The 14,384-nt window shown below is 34.9% G+C and overlaps 1 protein-coding gene across 11 annotated transcripts in view; it reads left to right on the plus strand.

Moving 5' to 3' along the window:
• ADGRL3 (adhesion G protein-coupled receptor L3) overlaps positions 1-14,384 on the plus strand; it is an 822,802-nt gene that overhangs the window by 568,154 nt on the left and 240,264 nt on the right. For 7 of the 11 annotated variants that reach the window (XM_074344099.1, XM_074344100.1, XM_045504712.2 and 4 more), the window contains one exon: positions 13,267-13,569. In XM_074344099.1, the coding sequence (XP_074200200.1) occupies positions 13,267-13,569 (303 nt within the window). The remainder of the gene's footprint in view (positions 1-13,266; positions 13,570-14,384) is intronic. The other 4 variants (XM_074344101.1, XM_074344091.1, XM_074344094.1 and 1 more) reach the window with 1 other exon arrangement.

Genomic DNA, 14,384 nt, shown 5'->3' on the forward strand with positions numbered 1-14,384 from the left:
GTAATTACATACATTCCACTACAGTTGCCTGTTTCTATAGGGTAGAATTAAGTACAGATCCTGACCCACACTTAAGGGTAAGTAAGGAATGACACAGAAGTGTGAAAGTGCCCACTCTTCTGTTTCATTTTCTTTCTCTGTATTAAAATTTTTCACATTATTTGGAACTTAGATGTTGGGGATTTGGAAAGTAGAAAGGCCATCTTGGGTTCTTCTTCATTGCTAGTTAATCTGCAGTTAAAATATACAATTGTAAATAGGGTAAATAGGATAACTAACAACTGAAAGTAATGTGAGTTACGTAATAAAAATAGGTATTATATCTCTCTCTACCATAAATTAAACTTGTTATAATAAATTTGTCATTTTATAATAAATTTTGTTTGCTAGATCCTCACTGGGGAACTTTCTCTGTTTACTTTAAGTATACACTGAATCTTAATTTTTAGATATGCAACTATGTTTTCCTTTGGTTTTAATACAAGCCAGATTAATTTCTACAGTATTAGAAATTAATTTCAGTGAAAATGTGATACTACACCGGTTATAATATTAAAGAGATTCATTGTTAAACAAGGAGGCACAAATATTAATGAGTAAGAGTTTTACGATTACAATGAATCTTTTGTGCATTTGTGTTCTTCTTAAAAATGTACAAATAAATATAAATAGATTTGGATACTGTTTGATCTATTAGATATACTGTAAGACATTCTGTTGTATTTAATACATATGTGATGACTGAGAAAATTGCATTATGGTAGATAGCAAGTATACTTTTCACTTTCAGAGGAGAATTCAGAATTTCTGTTTTATAGAATTGTACTCATTCCATAATTTGGGGGGACATGGAAATTATATAGTCATATAGATTTTTTGTTTCCTTCAAATAACTTCCTTTGATGTTTGCACTATTTGCATATCTTATACACATACACAAAATACTTCTTAAGTACCTATTATGTGTCAGAAATTGTGTACTATATATACAATATTGCATTCTCATTCATAAGTCTATTTTACCTAAATTTTTAAAGGAAACTAACATGCATTCTGTTTTAGAGATTTGCCCGAAGTTTCACAGCTAGAAAGTGCAAGAGCAGGAACTTGTAGCAGACACTCCTTCATGTGGCTCTGTGTAACTAGTGGTGCAAAAATTTATCACAAGAGCAGGAACTCATATGCAGACACTCCTTCATGTGGCTCTGTGTAACTAGTGGTGCAAAAATTCATCACTTCCAGAAAGAATGAAATCTTGAATTTTTAGCTGAGTAATATCCAAAAAATTGTAAACATATACTGAATACAATTATGAGTAATCCAAAATGGCAATTTCATTCATTCTTTTCCATTTTCTGTGTGCAATCACTATAAATCACAGCTATGGAAAAGATTAGTAACTCAGCCGAGTGAAAGGGGTGGGATGTGAGAGAGAAAATAGTTATGACTGAGAAGAGCATGTTCCGGAAAGAAACATTCATATCATTGAAGATGAGAGGGGCCTTTTTAAGACTCAGGAAATATATCCAGGATGGTTAGAAGGGAGAGAACAAAGGCAGGAAGGCATCAGTGGAGGCTTGAGAAGTAGGGAGGGTGAGGATTAGAAGGCTTTTAAAGCCATGTTTAAAAATTTTGAATTTATAATAAGATCAGTTGTGAGCTTTTAAACAGCAACAAGTCAGATGGCAGTTTTCAAAGATCATTCCAGGTACAAGGTGAAAGATGGAGTATAGGTATTCATGTGATGATTCAGGGGAATGATGTAGCTATTGATAGCTGCAACTGACTAGATGGACCTCAAAAGCATTATGCTCAGAGAAAAAAAGTCAATCTCAAAAGGTTTCATTCTTATGATTCTAATTGCATAACATTCTTGAAAGGATGAAACTGTAGAGGTGGAGAATAGAAGAGGTTGCCAGGAGATAGGAACAGGGTGTGTAGGTATGAATACAGAGAGGTGGCAGAGGTACTGCTGTAGTGATGGAACAGTTTTGTATCTTCCATGTGGTGGTGGTCACACACATCTACACGTAAGAAACAATTCCACAGAATTACACATACACATACACATAAATGAATGCAAGTTTAAAAATGGGGAAAACTAAATAAAGTCTGTAGTCAAATTAAGAGCTATATACCAATGCCAGTTTCCTGGTTTTGATATTATACTATAGTCATGTAAGTTCTCACCATTGGTGGAAAGTGAAAGAAGAGACTCTTTGTGGTATTTTTGCAGCTTCCTGTGAGTCTATACTTATTTCAAAACAACAAAATTTTTAAAAGGCTATTGTAATAAAACAAGCTTAGGTTAGAGTGGGATTGGTGGTGAAGAATAAGAAAGACAATATTCCCTTGGCTCAACAAGGATCAAATCTGCAAGTCTTAATGCTAATATTTTGTGATGAATCAAGCTGGTTGTTGTTAGAGTGCCTTTATTGAACACATACTAATTGAGCAACCTCCTCTATGTCCCAGGCTGTTGAAGGCACTGAGGATCATTCTGAGCAAAAGAGCAAGAGTCTGTCTTTGTGGGGCTTCTGGGCTACCAAAAGAGTCTAAAACTTGCCATACAAATTTTTGATACTCTCCTATATGAAGACTAGGCTGTGCTTCTGAGAGATCAAATGATTGATAGACTTCTGTTACCACTTGTAGGCTCCTAAATTATGTGAGCTATCTGTAATTTTGAGTCCAAAATAGCTTAGTATTCTTTATAGTATATATTTCAATTTTCATTTAAAATGTCCCTGTCTTTCCCTGTCCCTCCCATTTTACTTTCAAAATTAAATATTGAATTTTTTTGGAAAAAAAAATTTTTATATCCTGTATACCCATAATGTTTTTTTTCATTTCAAGTTTTGAAATACTATAGAGCAGAAAAGTTCTTTTGAAAAATATTTTTCTCTTTATTTACATTATTCTTACTTTAAAATTATTTCCCGTTGGAGTACAAGTGACAATAGCACATACCTTTCCCAAAGCTGGTTTGGATAACAGGGGGTAGATTACTAGTGGGGTTTTAAGTGCCCCTCAGAGATTGAAGTGAAAAAAATAAACTTTATACTTTTACTTCAGGCTAGTCTAACTTCAGTTCTTATTATATAAATTCAGGAAATAGTTCAACTTGTTAACTTAGATGGCCATTTGTAGCTCTCCTGAAACAGAGTCAAATGCATCTGAGAATAACCTGCATTTGATTGTAATAATGTTACTATTACTGAATGTCTTTTGTATGTCAGTATTATCAAAATAAATATAAGAATCCACATTTTTAAAATCCAGAGTTTTAAAGATGAGGAAATTTTGACTTTCGAGAAGATTAATTTTTTCCCAGATCCACACAGTTAGTAGATGATTACCTAACATTTGAACCTAAAATAAATGTTCTTTCCAGTATACCTCACTGTCCTTTATTGTATTATTAATACAGTAAATATACTGTTTTATGAAGCCTTCAAAGTCTCTGAAAATGAATCTAGTTCTGTTGAAGTAAAAGAGCTCAATATAACCAGTATGCATTTTATATACTTATTTTCCTAGCAATTTGAAATACTGCATGTGTGATGTGCATGTGTTTGTGTGTATATGTACATATATATCTGTGTATATAAATAAGTGTGTGTATGTGTGTGTATATATATATGTATGCTTTTAGTAGAAAAACTTGAAAATTATTATCCTGTGGGCAGATTTTTCCTGAGCAATTTGCTTCTCTGACCCATTTATTACTACTTATGGAATGTATCACCTCATCCTCTTATAAAGAAAAACATCAGTTGAAAGCAAAATGGTGAGGCTTTTATTATGCTATTAATTTAGAAGGTGATGAGCAGGCACAGTTGGCATGATGTTAGAAAGAAAATAAATTGTTTGGTGCATGTTTGAGTAAAGAGAAGTTACTAAATTCCCAACTTGAGGACTAGTCGAAAACATTTGCCTCAACAGATAATGTAAATTACATGACAAAAATGAAATGTTTACTGACCTCACCAGTGCTAGTGAGATGATGGGCACAGCCAGAATTTGACTTTCTACAGCTCATACCACAGTGAGCCTGCACACCCTGTACACTCCTTGAGGAGAGGAGCCCTGTTTTATTCAACCCAGTAGTCCCATTCTCACAGCCGTTTGGCTCTCCCATTTGTGTTACTGTGTATGTTTTTGATTTTTTTAAAAGTTTGTGTTACTGTGTATGTTTTTAATTTTTTAAAGTTTGTTTTTAAGCAATATTTTGAAGTACTTAGAAAGCAATACAATGTCCTTCTTTTTACCAGACTCTAAACATAAACAACAAAACAAATAACCAAGAAAAGTAGCCACCTTGAAATAGGGCCTTACATTTTATCGGTTTCTTAGAAGCTTGTGCATATGTAACAGAGACAAGCACATACATATTTTTCAAGCATCTGCAGTAGATCAAAGTTACTAAAATTGCTTTCTTAAAAAAAAAACTTGGAGCTTAAATTATGAGCTCTTCTTTACTATTCACTTTGAGTATTTCATTTCCAAATACAGAGAATAATTTTATTTTTCTTGAATTTATTTTAACTTCATACCTATAAATAAATCACATATATCCCTTACATTTTGGTATCACTTTGTCTTCATAGGTAAACTACAATTCACAAGTTAATAATAAAACGTATGTCACTGGAAATATTAGGCAATGACTCCAGTAACTGGATAACAATGATGTCAAAACTAAGGGAATAAAATACAATATTGAGGCTGGGAGTAAGGAATTATTCTAAATCCTGTCATCAGTTCAACTACTTACACTCCTTGAGTGTTTTACTGGTTGTTGAAAAATCAGTAAACTCAGATTCAATTGAATTTATTCCCTCAGTTTTTTTGTTTGTTTGTGTGCTTTTGTCACCACCTAAATTTACTTAATATCCTCATAAATCAAAACTTCTAGAAATTTTACAGTAATGAGAACACCAACATAATTCTGTTGGTTATAAGTCAGGAATTCTCAGGAACATTTTCATACTGGTGAATTCAATTTGTCAGTGTGTTTGTTTCAATTTTGAATAAATGATAGTAATTGATATGGAGCTCAAGAAGAATTTACATGAGAAAGGCTAACTTCTTTTGTTAAAATGAAAAAGCAAACAGCTCAATTCCACCAACAGTTATTGAAGGCCTACTGTGTGCCAGTGAGGATCATAGTATATGTACTCAAAAGCCATGACCTCCCTCACACCCTTGTGCCCTTGTGTATATATGTATGTGATCCATAGGATTCTAGTCATCAGCACCACTGAAACCTCAGATGTATAGTCAAATATTGTTCTCCCTACTTCCATTCTTCTCCCATTCAGTCACTCTTAAACACAACAACCCAGGTGAACCTAAGTCTGACTGTGTCTTTTCTTTGTTCAGAACCTTACGTGGCTTCCCACACCAGACAGAGTAAATGCCATAGTCTTCACCATACCTGTGTGTATTGTACAATCACCCCAGTCACTCACCATCGCTCTGATATCATTTCATACTGGCTTTCCCTCATGTTGCTCCAGCCATTCTGGCCATCTCACTGAGTAGGGCTTTTGCAGATACTGTTCCTACTACCTGGAATGCTCCCCAGTTATTCACATCTCTGAGTCCTCCAGTTCCATCAGAGCTTCCTTGTCATCTTAACAGCATGGAAATGCCTGACACCCTATTAAAAATTGCAGTTCCCTTCTTCCAAGACTTCCTGTTACTTTCCCCGGTTTTATTTTTTTCTTCTTATCTTTAGCACTTTTTAATATCTAATATGCTATATATTTTAATTTTTGTCCTATTTATCCTACTAAAATATAAGCTGTATGAGGTCAGGGCTTTTCATCTTTTGTTGTTTTTGTTATTTATTTCTGTATCCCCAACATTTAGAATAGCAATTGACACATGGTAAGCAATCAATAATCCTTGAATGTATTAGGGAATGACTAACAATATTAGTACTGATAGTAAACATTTATTAATCTGTTGGTCTTTGTCATTTACTTTGCTAAGTCTACTTTAAATCCATATTGCCACTTTTTTTCTCTCAAATAAGTATGTATATTATTATCTCCATTTAGTGAAAAACAAAAAAAACTAAAGCACAAAGAGATGTTATAATTTGTCCAAAGTCACATCTCTTTTAAACCATTATTTATCTCGCTGTATTATGTGGAGACATTTCTGCTATTATGGTATTTTAACAACTCTAAGAGTCTTATGATTTCATCTTTTAACATTTTATAAGTTGAAATGTTCCTAACGCTTGAAGGCATGTCAGAGTTTAATTGGCAGAGATTTTTTTTTTCCTTTCTAAGTGGCACAGAGAATAATTAATGCTTTTATACCTTCCCAAAATACAGTATATTAAAATCTAATTGAAGCAGCACTCTTTGCTTCATCTCTGAATTCCTGCTGTTTGGCACAATGTGTAATATAAAGCAAACAGCAATAAATACATATTGAATGAATAAATATATTAGTATGTTTCTCCTCTTCCTATTTCCTATCTTCTTCAGTAGCTTTTTCTATAAACGTTCTTAGGACTTCAATGAGGACAAGGAACATGATAATGATACTCACATTTTGTTCACAGTACTACGCCTGTAATATGATAGTTGATAAAGAAATATAGATGGGATGAATTAATGTTATAATTCCTAGAAATGAGCTCTTTTGTAGGCAGATAATATAGTCCAAACTTGATACTTTAAAAAATGACTTTAAATCTTTGTCAGATAATATGGATTACACATGGGTTTTAGAGTCAACTATCTGTATTAAAATCCTGGCTTTACCACTTCTTAACTATGTGAAGTTAGGAAATTCGCTTAGCCTCTCTGTACCTCAAGAATGCATGTAGAGCATTAGCACACTTCTAGGCACATAATATATGCTCCAGAAAAGCCAGCTGTATTTCACAGTATTGTTTGCCAGTTGTTTATTGCCTACTTGTATGCTGAATACGGTACTAAGTTTTCTGGATTTTATAGTTTTTTGTTGTTGTTTTTGTTCTCCTCAAGGGTCCTTACTTTAGGAGAATTAAACATGCCATAAACAGAAATTAGCTCAAAGCGAATTACTTCCTCCAGTCTCAACAGCAGCAGCTTTCTTGTGGGTCAAGTTCAGGTTCTCAGTGTTCCATCTGGGTTAGTGTGGTTAAAAGTGTGCCCGGGTTGTTTCTCGTTATGAACTTTGAACCTTTGAAAAATTACTGAATCTCTTGGTGCTTCAGTTTCACCATCTGCAAATGATGATAATTAATAGTACAGCTTTGATGTCAGAATTGAATGGGCCAGTTTCTGGAGAGTGCTCGAAGTGGTGCCAGGTCCTTGATAAGTACTCAAGAACTACACAACAGGTCCAGGCCATAGCAACACCAGTTAAAGTATATGTGAGCAGTATTGGGGACGAATTATTCCAGGTTTACTAAGAGTTTTCACATATATGTTTCTGTGATTAAATTTTGTCTAAATTTTAAACAACAGCATCATCCTAATAGAAAGGGAGAGATTTTGATAGACTTGGGCTTAGAATACTTGTCCTATCACTTGCCAGCTATATAAGCTTGGGAGAATTACTTAATTTGACTTCTTTCATCTCCAAAATGAAGATAAGTATAGCCACCCTAAGCTTATTAAGAACACTAAGTTAGAGCACATATATAAAACATACAGCACAATTCTTGGCTTGGTAGAGGCTAAATACGTAGCAGATAATTTTAATAAGGTGCCCTCAAAGTCTTATATTTTACCTTATTACCTCACATGATAAGGTCATTACAAGTTCATGTTTATTTGAACAGATAGTTTCCTTTATTTACAGTAAGGATAATATCCTATGAGAGAATCAGATAATACAATGTATCAAATTACAAAAATAAATGTAACTCTACATGACTGATAGTATATGGAATTTCACTACTTTAAGGGACCGTAAAGCTAGGTATTATAGATGGATTCTGAAAAGAATTGGAAAATTTCATGATTGGTAATATTGATGTTTCTTTTTAAAAACTAGATGTAACCAGATCTTCTGCCACCTACTGATATCCATGGAGGTCAGGCAGAATTTCTTTATTCCACCAAGAGCACTGCGCAAGTAGCCAAAAGCCACTTGCAGCATTGTTATCGTTTGGTTTACTTATTTCCTCTGTCAGGCCCTTGAGAAGAGTTCATCAATAATTGACCTTGGATTTAAATAAATACTCTGGAAAGTAGGGAGAAGGAAATGTTCTGTAGTCAGCCAAAATGTTTTATGTTGGAAAGAACACAGTTCTGATGGCCAAACGTTGAAGATCACGGTACCAGCGGGATTGGTTTTTCCTGAGGCCTCTCTCCTTAATTTAAGATGGTCACTCTCTCACCGTGTCCTCACGTGGCCTGTAACCTGCGCTCATGTTTCCCTGGAATCTCTGCTCTTACAAGGATGCCAGTTCTGTATATTAGGGCCCCACCCTTAGGAACTCATTGCATCTTAATACCTCTTTAAAGGCCTATCTCCAAATATAGTTACATGTGGAATGGGGCTTCAACATATGAATTTTGGGGGAAAACAAGTCCGTTAACAAAGTTAATCCCAAATAATAAATGTTTTGTGATCAAGAATAGTAATGTTTTATTATAATCATTTTAGTTCCTTCAGTCTATTCTTAAAGCGTCGGAAGACTTGTAGAATGCTTGAAATAATTCAGGCTGCCGCTTTTGAAAGCATATTATGAAAAATATGGAATATGGAACTAGAGGGCACTGATTTACTTACTACTTATGATTATGATTCACTTACCAGTTGAGCCTATGTTTTCTCATTTGTAAAGTTATGATTTCATAGTTATAATTACTCTACACAGTTTTTAATCAGAATTCAATGAATACTAGAGATAAGGAAAAACATTGCAGGATGTAAAGCACTATACACATGTTCATTATTTTCACTGTTTTCCATTAGTGTCCTCCACAGAGTATAATCTGTAGTAACATTCAAAATAGTATTTATTCTTTTCAAGGCAGGCTGAACAAAAGAATTAAACAGAATAAATCAAATCATTAGAATGAAATAAGCCATGGTCAATACATTTCAGGGGACAGGAGAATTAAAAATTTCTTTTGGAAATAAGGTTAATTATGAGGGGAAAATGTTAACATGGAGGGCTTTTTTGGTTACTTTTATGAAAATACTATAAGAATGACAATATAAGGAAGATTGCACAATTTTGTTTAAGTGTTTTATATAAACAATCACTCAAGCTTATTTTCTTTTACATAGTAGCCTTTCCCTGATACACAACCTCAAGCATATGAGGTACTTAAAAACACATAGTTTTATGAAACTAGGTGTATCATCAGGTAAGACTCAGTAACAGTATGCACTGGAAAAGTATCAGATCCTTCCTGGAAGCAGAGAGAGACGGACTCTTGATGGCATATGATATAGGCCGGAACTTGGCCAATGTGTGTTGCTCTGACTCTTCAGTGAATCCAGATCTTTTTTCACAGTATCTAGCAATAAGACAGATTCTTTCCTGGGCACTGGTAACAACACGTTTATCAATAGTAGTGCTTATTCTGCCAAAAGCTAGCACTGAGCAGAGCCCTTGGGAGTCTTACATGGCAATAAATGGAAGGGAAGGGGTGGGAGATCAGGGACAGCTTTTAAAATTGACTTTTATTCTGTTTAAAGTCGAATGGAATGATATGACCCTGCTTGTAGACATCTCTCTGCAGCACAGATCCAAGGAAATAAGTTCTATACTGACCCTTAACATTAGTGTTCCTGTATTAAGCCAAGTCCTTGTAATGTATTTCATAACAAATTGAACCTTAAAAAATATTTTATCAGTGTTATTGCTTCACAAAAGTATATTCAATTTAAGTATGATTGTTCTGAGATAAGGTCATCTGAGGAAAGAGGAGGCTTTATATTCTCCCTGCTTATTTTCTCTTTGAATTATCTCCTTGAATTTTCTTAATGTAGAGTGAAATGCATTTATGAAATAACTTTTTCAGCCCATCAACTGTGGAGACATATAGCTGCCCCATTTGCTGTTTCCTTCTATTTATCCTTTTCCATCTCTGTGAAATTTTACAACTGGACTCTCCTTTGCTTCCTTGACCTATCCCTGATATTCATCTATCTTGGCTGAGAGCTTATTAACTCTTAGTCAGACAACAAGGCTAAAAGTTGAGGAAATAGTCTTGACAAAACACACTTTAGTATATAACCCTGTCTTGTTAAATTTGGAAAGGTTCCCTGATGGAGATGGCATCCAATCTAAGCCCTAAAGAATACATAGGAATTACCAGGTAGAAATGGGGGCAGGACCACTGCAGCATATGCAAATACCCTGAGGCCAAAAGAACAGGGGGCAGTTGGGAAACTACTGGTAATTTTGTGTGATTTAAGAGTACAGATACAAGATGGGAAAACGTTATAAATGAGCTGGAGAAAGAAACCCATAAGGGCTCTAGGCATGAAGAAAAGGAGTCCAGCCTTTGTTTGGATGGCAGATAGAAACCATTTAAGGATTTTAACCTGGGGAGTAACGCATTCCAATTTATACCCTACGAGATGCCTCTGGCAAAAGGTAGAGGATGGTTTGAATAGGGTAATTTTAGAGAAAAATAAAGAACATTGATTTTCATTATGTGCTGCTATCGTTAAATACATTTTGGTGGGATACTGTAGTCTTTTAAAATCTGAAATCTGGATCAAATAGAACACAATGATGTATCAAATCTATGCTAAAAGACATAATTCAAACTTGGCAAGTCTAGAATCACAGCAAGCAAACATCTTGTGATACTATGTCTTTGTTCCTTGTGCGTGATTTGTGTGATTGATACAACAGGCGGGCAAATCTTAGGACCACACACATGATAATGCAGTTTTATCAGAACAAAAATGATTACAGATCTCTTCTCTTCCCTGAGCGTTATATGCTAGATAAAATATCTAACTAAAGGAAGGTGCATTTATTTAGAAAACATTCTTTAGTACCTATATAATTCTCAAGAAGAGAAGGAAGACAATTAAAAATGGAGCCTCTATTTTAAAATTAATTTTTACTCTATTTCAAAAACTTCTTGAATAAGTAAATTTGACCATGAGATTATTTAACTAATACAGTTAAGTGCTATGAATCTTCATTTTTACATGATCAAACTAACGGACAAAGAAGAACTCAAAATGCTTTATTTGAAACAAAAACTATAGCTCATTATCAGTGAAAAGATTTAGAGTCCCCATTAAAAATTTAAGCTATTCAAAAAGTTCCCTTCAAAAGTACAAATGAGAGATGGCATTACTTAAACTCAAGGAGTCAGAGAAATACTTGGAGATAGCTTTTAACTATCACCTTACTACTCCACTGAGTAGTATGAAATCAAAGATAATTTCCCATCAGCTGGAAAAATCTGCACAAAAAAATGGGCTTATATCCCAGCAATGACTCTACTGACATATACTTTGTAAAGGCTAATGCTTAATATTAATAAAAAATATATTATTTAAATATTAATGTTAATAGATAATATTTAATTTTCAAATTATGAAATTTTCTTAATTTTTATGTTTCCTTTTTGGAACATTCTGTTAATTTTATATGCAAACTATATATTAGAATCATTTATGCTGTTTATAATTTTAAGAAATCAGTTCACCTTATATTTTAAAATATGGTCTAAATTTTATATTTGAATTGCGTTAAATGCTTAGTGTCAATGATTTTATTTTATAAATCCTGAGTTTTTATTTTATCTGTCTCAATAGATATTGAAATACCAATATTCGCATTTTTCTCTGGTGTTGAGCTTTTATTAGGAAGAATGTTAAAAGGCCACTGTTTTCATTCACTGATGATAGGGGGCTGAACGTAGATAGTGGTGATTGGAGAGAGAGAAAAATTTTAACAATGAGACAGAATCAACCAGACTTGGCAATTTGGGAATATGGTGTATATAGAAAAAGAAGGGGAAAAAGAGGATACTTTGTCTTCTTATGTAAACGTAAATGTATTTATGAATATTGCATTCACATAGAAAAAGGAAGAAGAGGGGAAGAGGAAACAGAGGAAAAAGCAAGAAGACAATATAGCAAATAGCATCACTTCAGAAAAATGCCACAATTTCAATGATTAAATGAATGTTCAAAAAACTCATACCCTTCCCCTTGCTGTCTATATCCTGTTTCATATACACCAAACACACTGTGATGGATTTGGCATCTCTTCTGGGGCAGCGGAGTCTGGTTGATGACATGGTAAAGCAGACTGTGAATGATAGACAAAAGGAGGCTCATCACGGGACTCCCTGCATTTCCTCCAACCCGAGCTACTTGGAATCTGAGTAGAGCCAGTGCCCCTAGAGGTATTGCCAGTAAGTTAGGTCAAGAGTAGTCTCTGATCTTACAGTGTAGGTCTGCGGCGGATGTGATGTGGAGGCCTGGTGAACTCTTGCATTCCCAGGGTGGGAATATAAATATACTTTCCCAGAGAGAGGATTCTCTGCAGTGACTTGTTATAGTATTGTTGGGACATTCCTTTGGATACATTGTAGATTTAATAACCTGTTAATATCTGGTCAAGCAACTCAACCACTTTTATTTGGAACTTGGAATACATTGGGAAAAATGCCACTAAAAAAAATCTAGTTAGGAAATAATTTATGAACACATTAATTGGAAATAACTTATACTTTACTTTAGTAAGTGTTAAGTTTGAAAGTTTTCATAGGATGGGTCAGTTCTAAGAGCATCAGAGTAAATCACCAAGCTACTCTAATTTGTATTAAGGAGATTATACTCAGAATAGTTCTTTATTTTTGAGCTTGTGAGCACTTCAGTTTCTATTTTTTGGGGGGGGGGGGGGCCTCTCCCCTGTATGCTGCATCTGCAGAGATTCACATTATACTTAATGTGGAAAGAATACTGTATACAGCTCTCTCTCTTTCTATACCAAGTTTGAAAATCCTAAGGAGAGGGTTTTAAGTTTTAGTCACCTAATTGTCATAAGGCCTGAAGAATTAAGAAGCTTACTGAAGAGTTGAATTGTGCTGTAACTTTGTTTCCTGTGATTGGAGTTGAGAAGAACCACAAACAAACCTACTTAGCATTACTCAGTGGCTGTCTTGTTACTCAAGTAACACTGGTATTTTAGTATTGGCTTATTTTTCCCATGTTGGCTACTTGAATTGTCAGATGAAAACGGCTTCTGAAGTATTAGGACATCTTTTGGTCCTACTCTGAACAAGCAATGGAGGTGTTTTCTTTTGAATTTTATTTCAGAAATCTCTACCACAGGACCTCTTGGCATGGGAAGCACCACCACCAGTACGACCCTTCGGACCACAACTTGGAGCCCAGGCAGGAGTACCACCCCATCAGTGGCAGGAAGAAGAAACCGGAGTACCAGCACCCCATCTCCAGCCGTCGAGGTGCTTGACGACATTACCACACACCTTCCGTCAGCATCATCCCAGATCCCAGCTCTGGAAGAGAGCTGTGAGGCTGTGGAAGCTCGAGAAATCATGTGGTTTAAGACCCGTCAAGGACAGATGGCAAAGCAGCCATGCCCCGCAGGAACCATAGGTAAGTCTCTCCTACAGAGCTGAGCTAAAGGTGTACTGTTACGTTAGCTTGCTTTTATAGCATTTTTTTTGTTTTCCTTTCTTTTCTCCTTTCTTTCTTTTCTTTCTTTCTTGTATTTTGTTGTTGTTGTTGTTGTTGCAGTGTATTTTGGTTACTTTACATATGATTAAATTCTGAACTGAATATTAAGTAATGCATTTTCAGAGTTTGAGAAAGCAATCTGAAGAAGTCACAGGTGAGAATTTGGTGGGAATACCTGTGAGATCCATACTGGTCACCCATAGTGTCAGGTCTCTGAGTCGAGTTACAGTGAAGCTGTGAATGTCCCAGAAACTCCCGAGAGCCAGCTCTTCTGTGCAACAGCCCAGAGTGAATCACTGGATTGGTGGGAGCTAGTTCTCGTGTTTGTCACCGATTGTCAAATGTTTATTGCAGAAAATTAGGTCAAGAACTTCTGTATTAGAAGATGATTATTGAAGCTATCCAACATTTAACAAAAGAGAAGATTTGACTATCTGTTTCTTTCCAAGCCATCATAGCTGTTCTTTATTAGTCAAAGGCTCTTGACGTTGTCAGGGATGGTGCTGGTGGGAGCCAACCTCCACTTACACACCATCCACTAGAGAGAACAGTCCTGCACTGTTTTCTCTAGGGGATAGTCAAGAACTAGATAGCTCTTCCCCCACCCCACCCTTTTTTTTTTTAAATTGATGTGATTCATAATATCCCCAAAGGGATAAATCCCCATATTACTATTTACTATTTTAAGCCAGAAATAGTTTGATTTCTTATTGTTACCTGTACTGATCTTCATA

Source organism: Camelus bactrianus, chromosome 2, assembly GCF_048773025.1.
Source record: "Camelus bactrianus isolate YW-2024 breed Bactrian camel chromosome 2, ASM4877302v1, whole genome shotgun sequence".
NCBI classification, from domain to species: Eukaryota; Metazoa; Chordata; class Mammalia; order Artiodactyla; family Camelidae; genus Camelus; species Camelus bactrianus.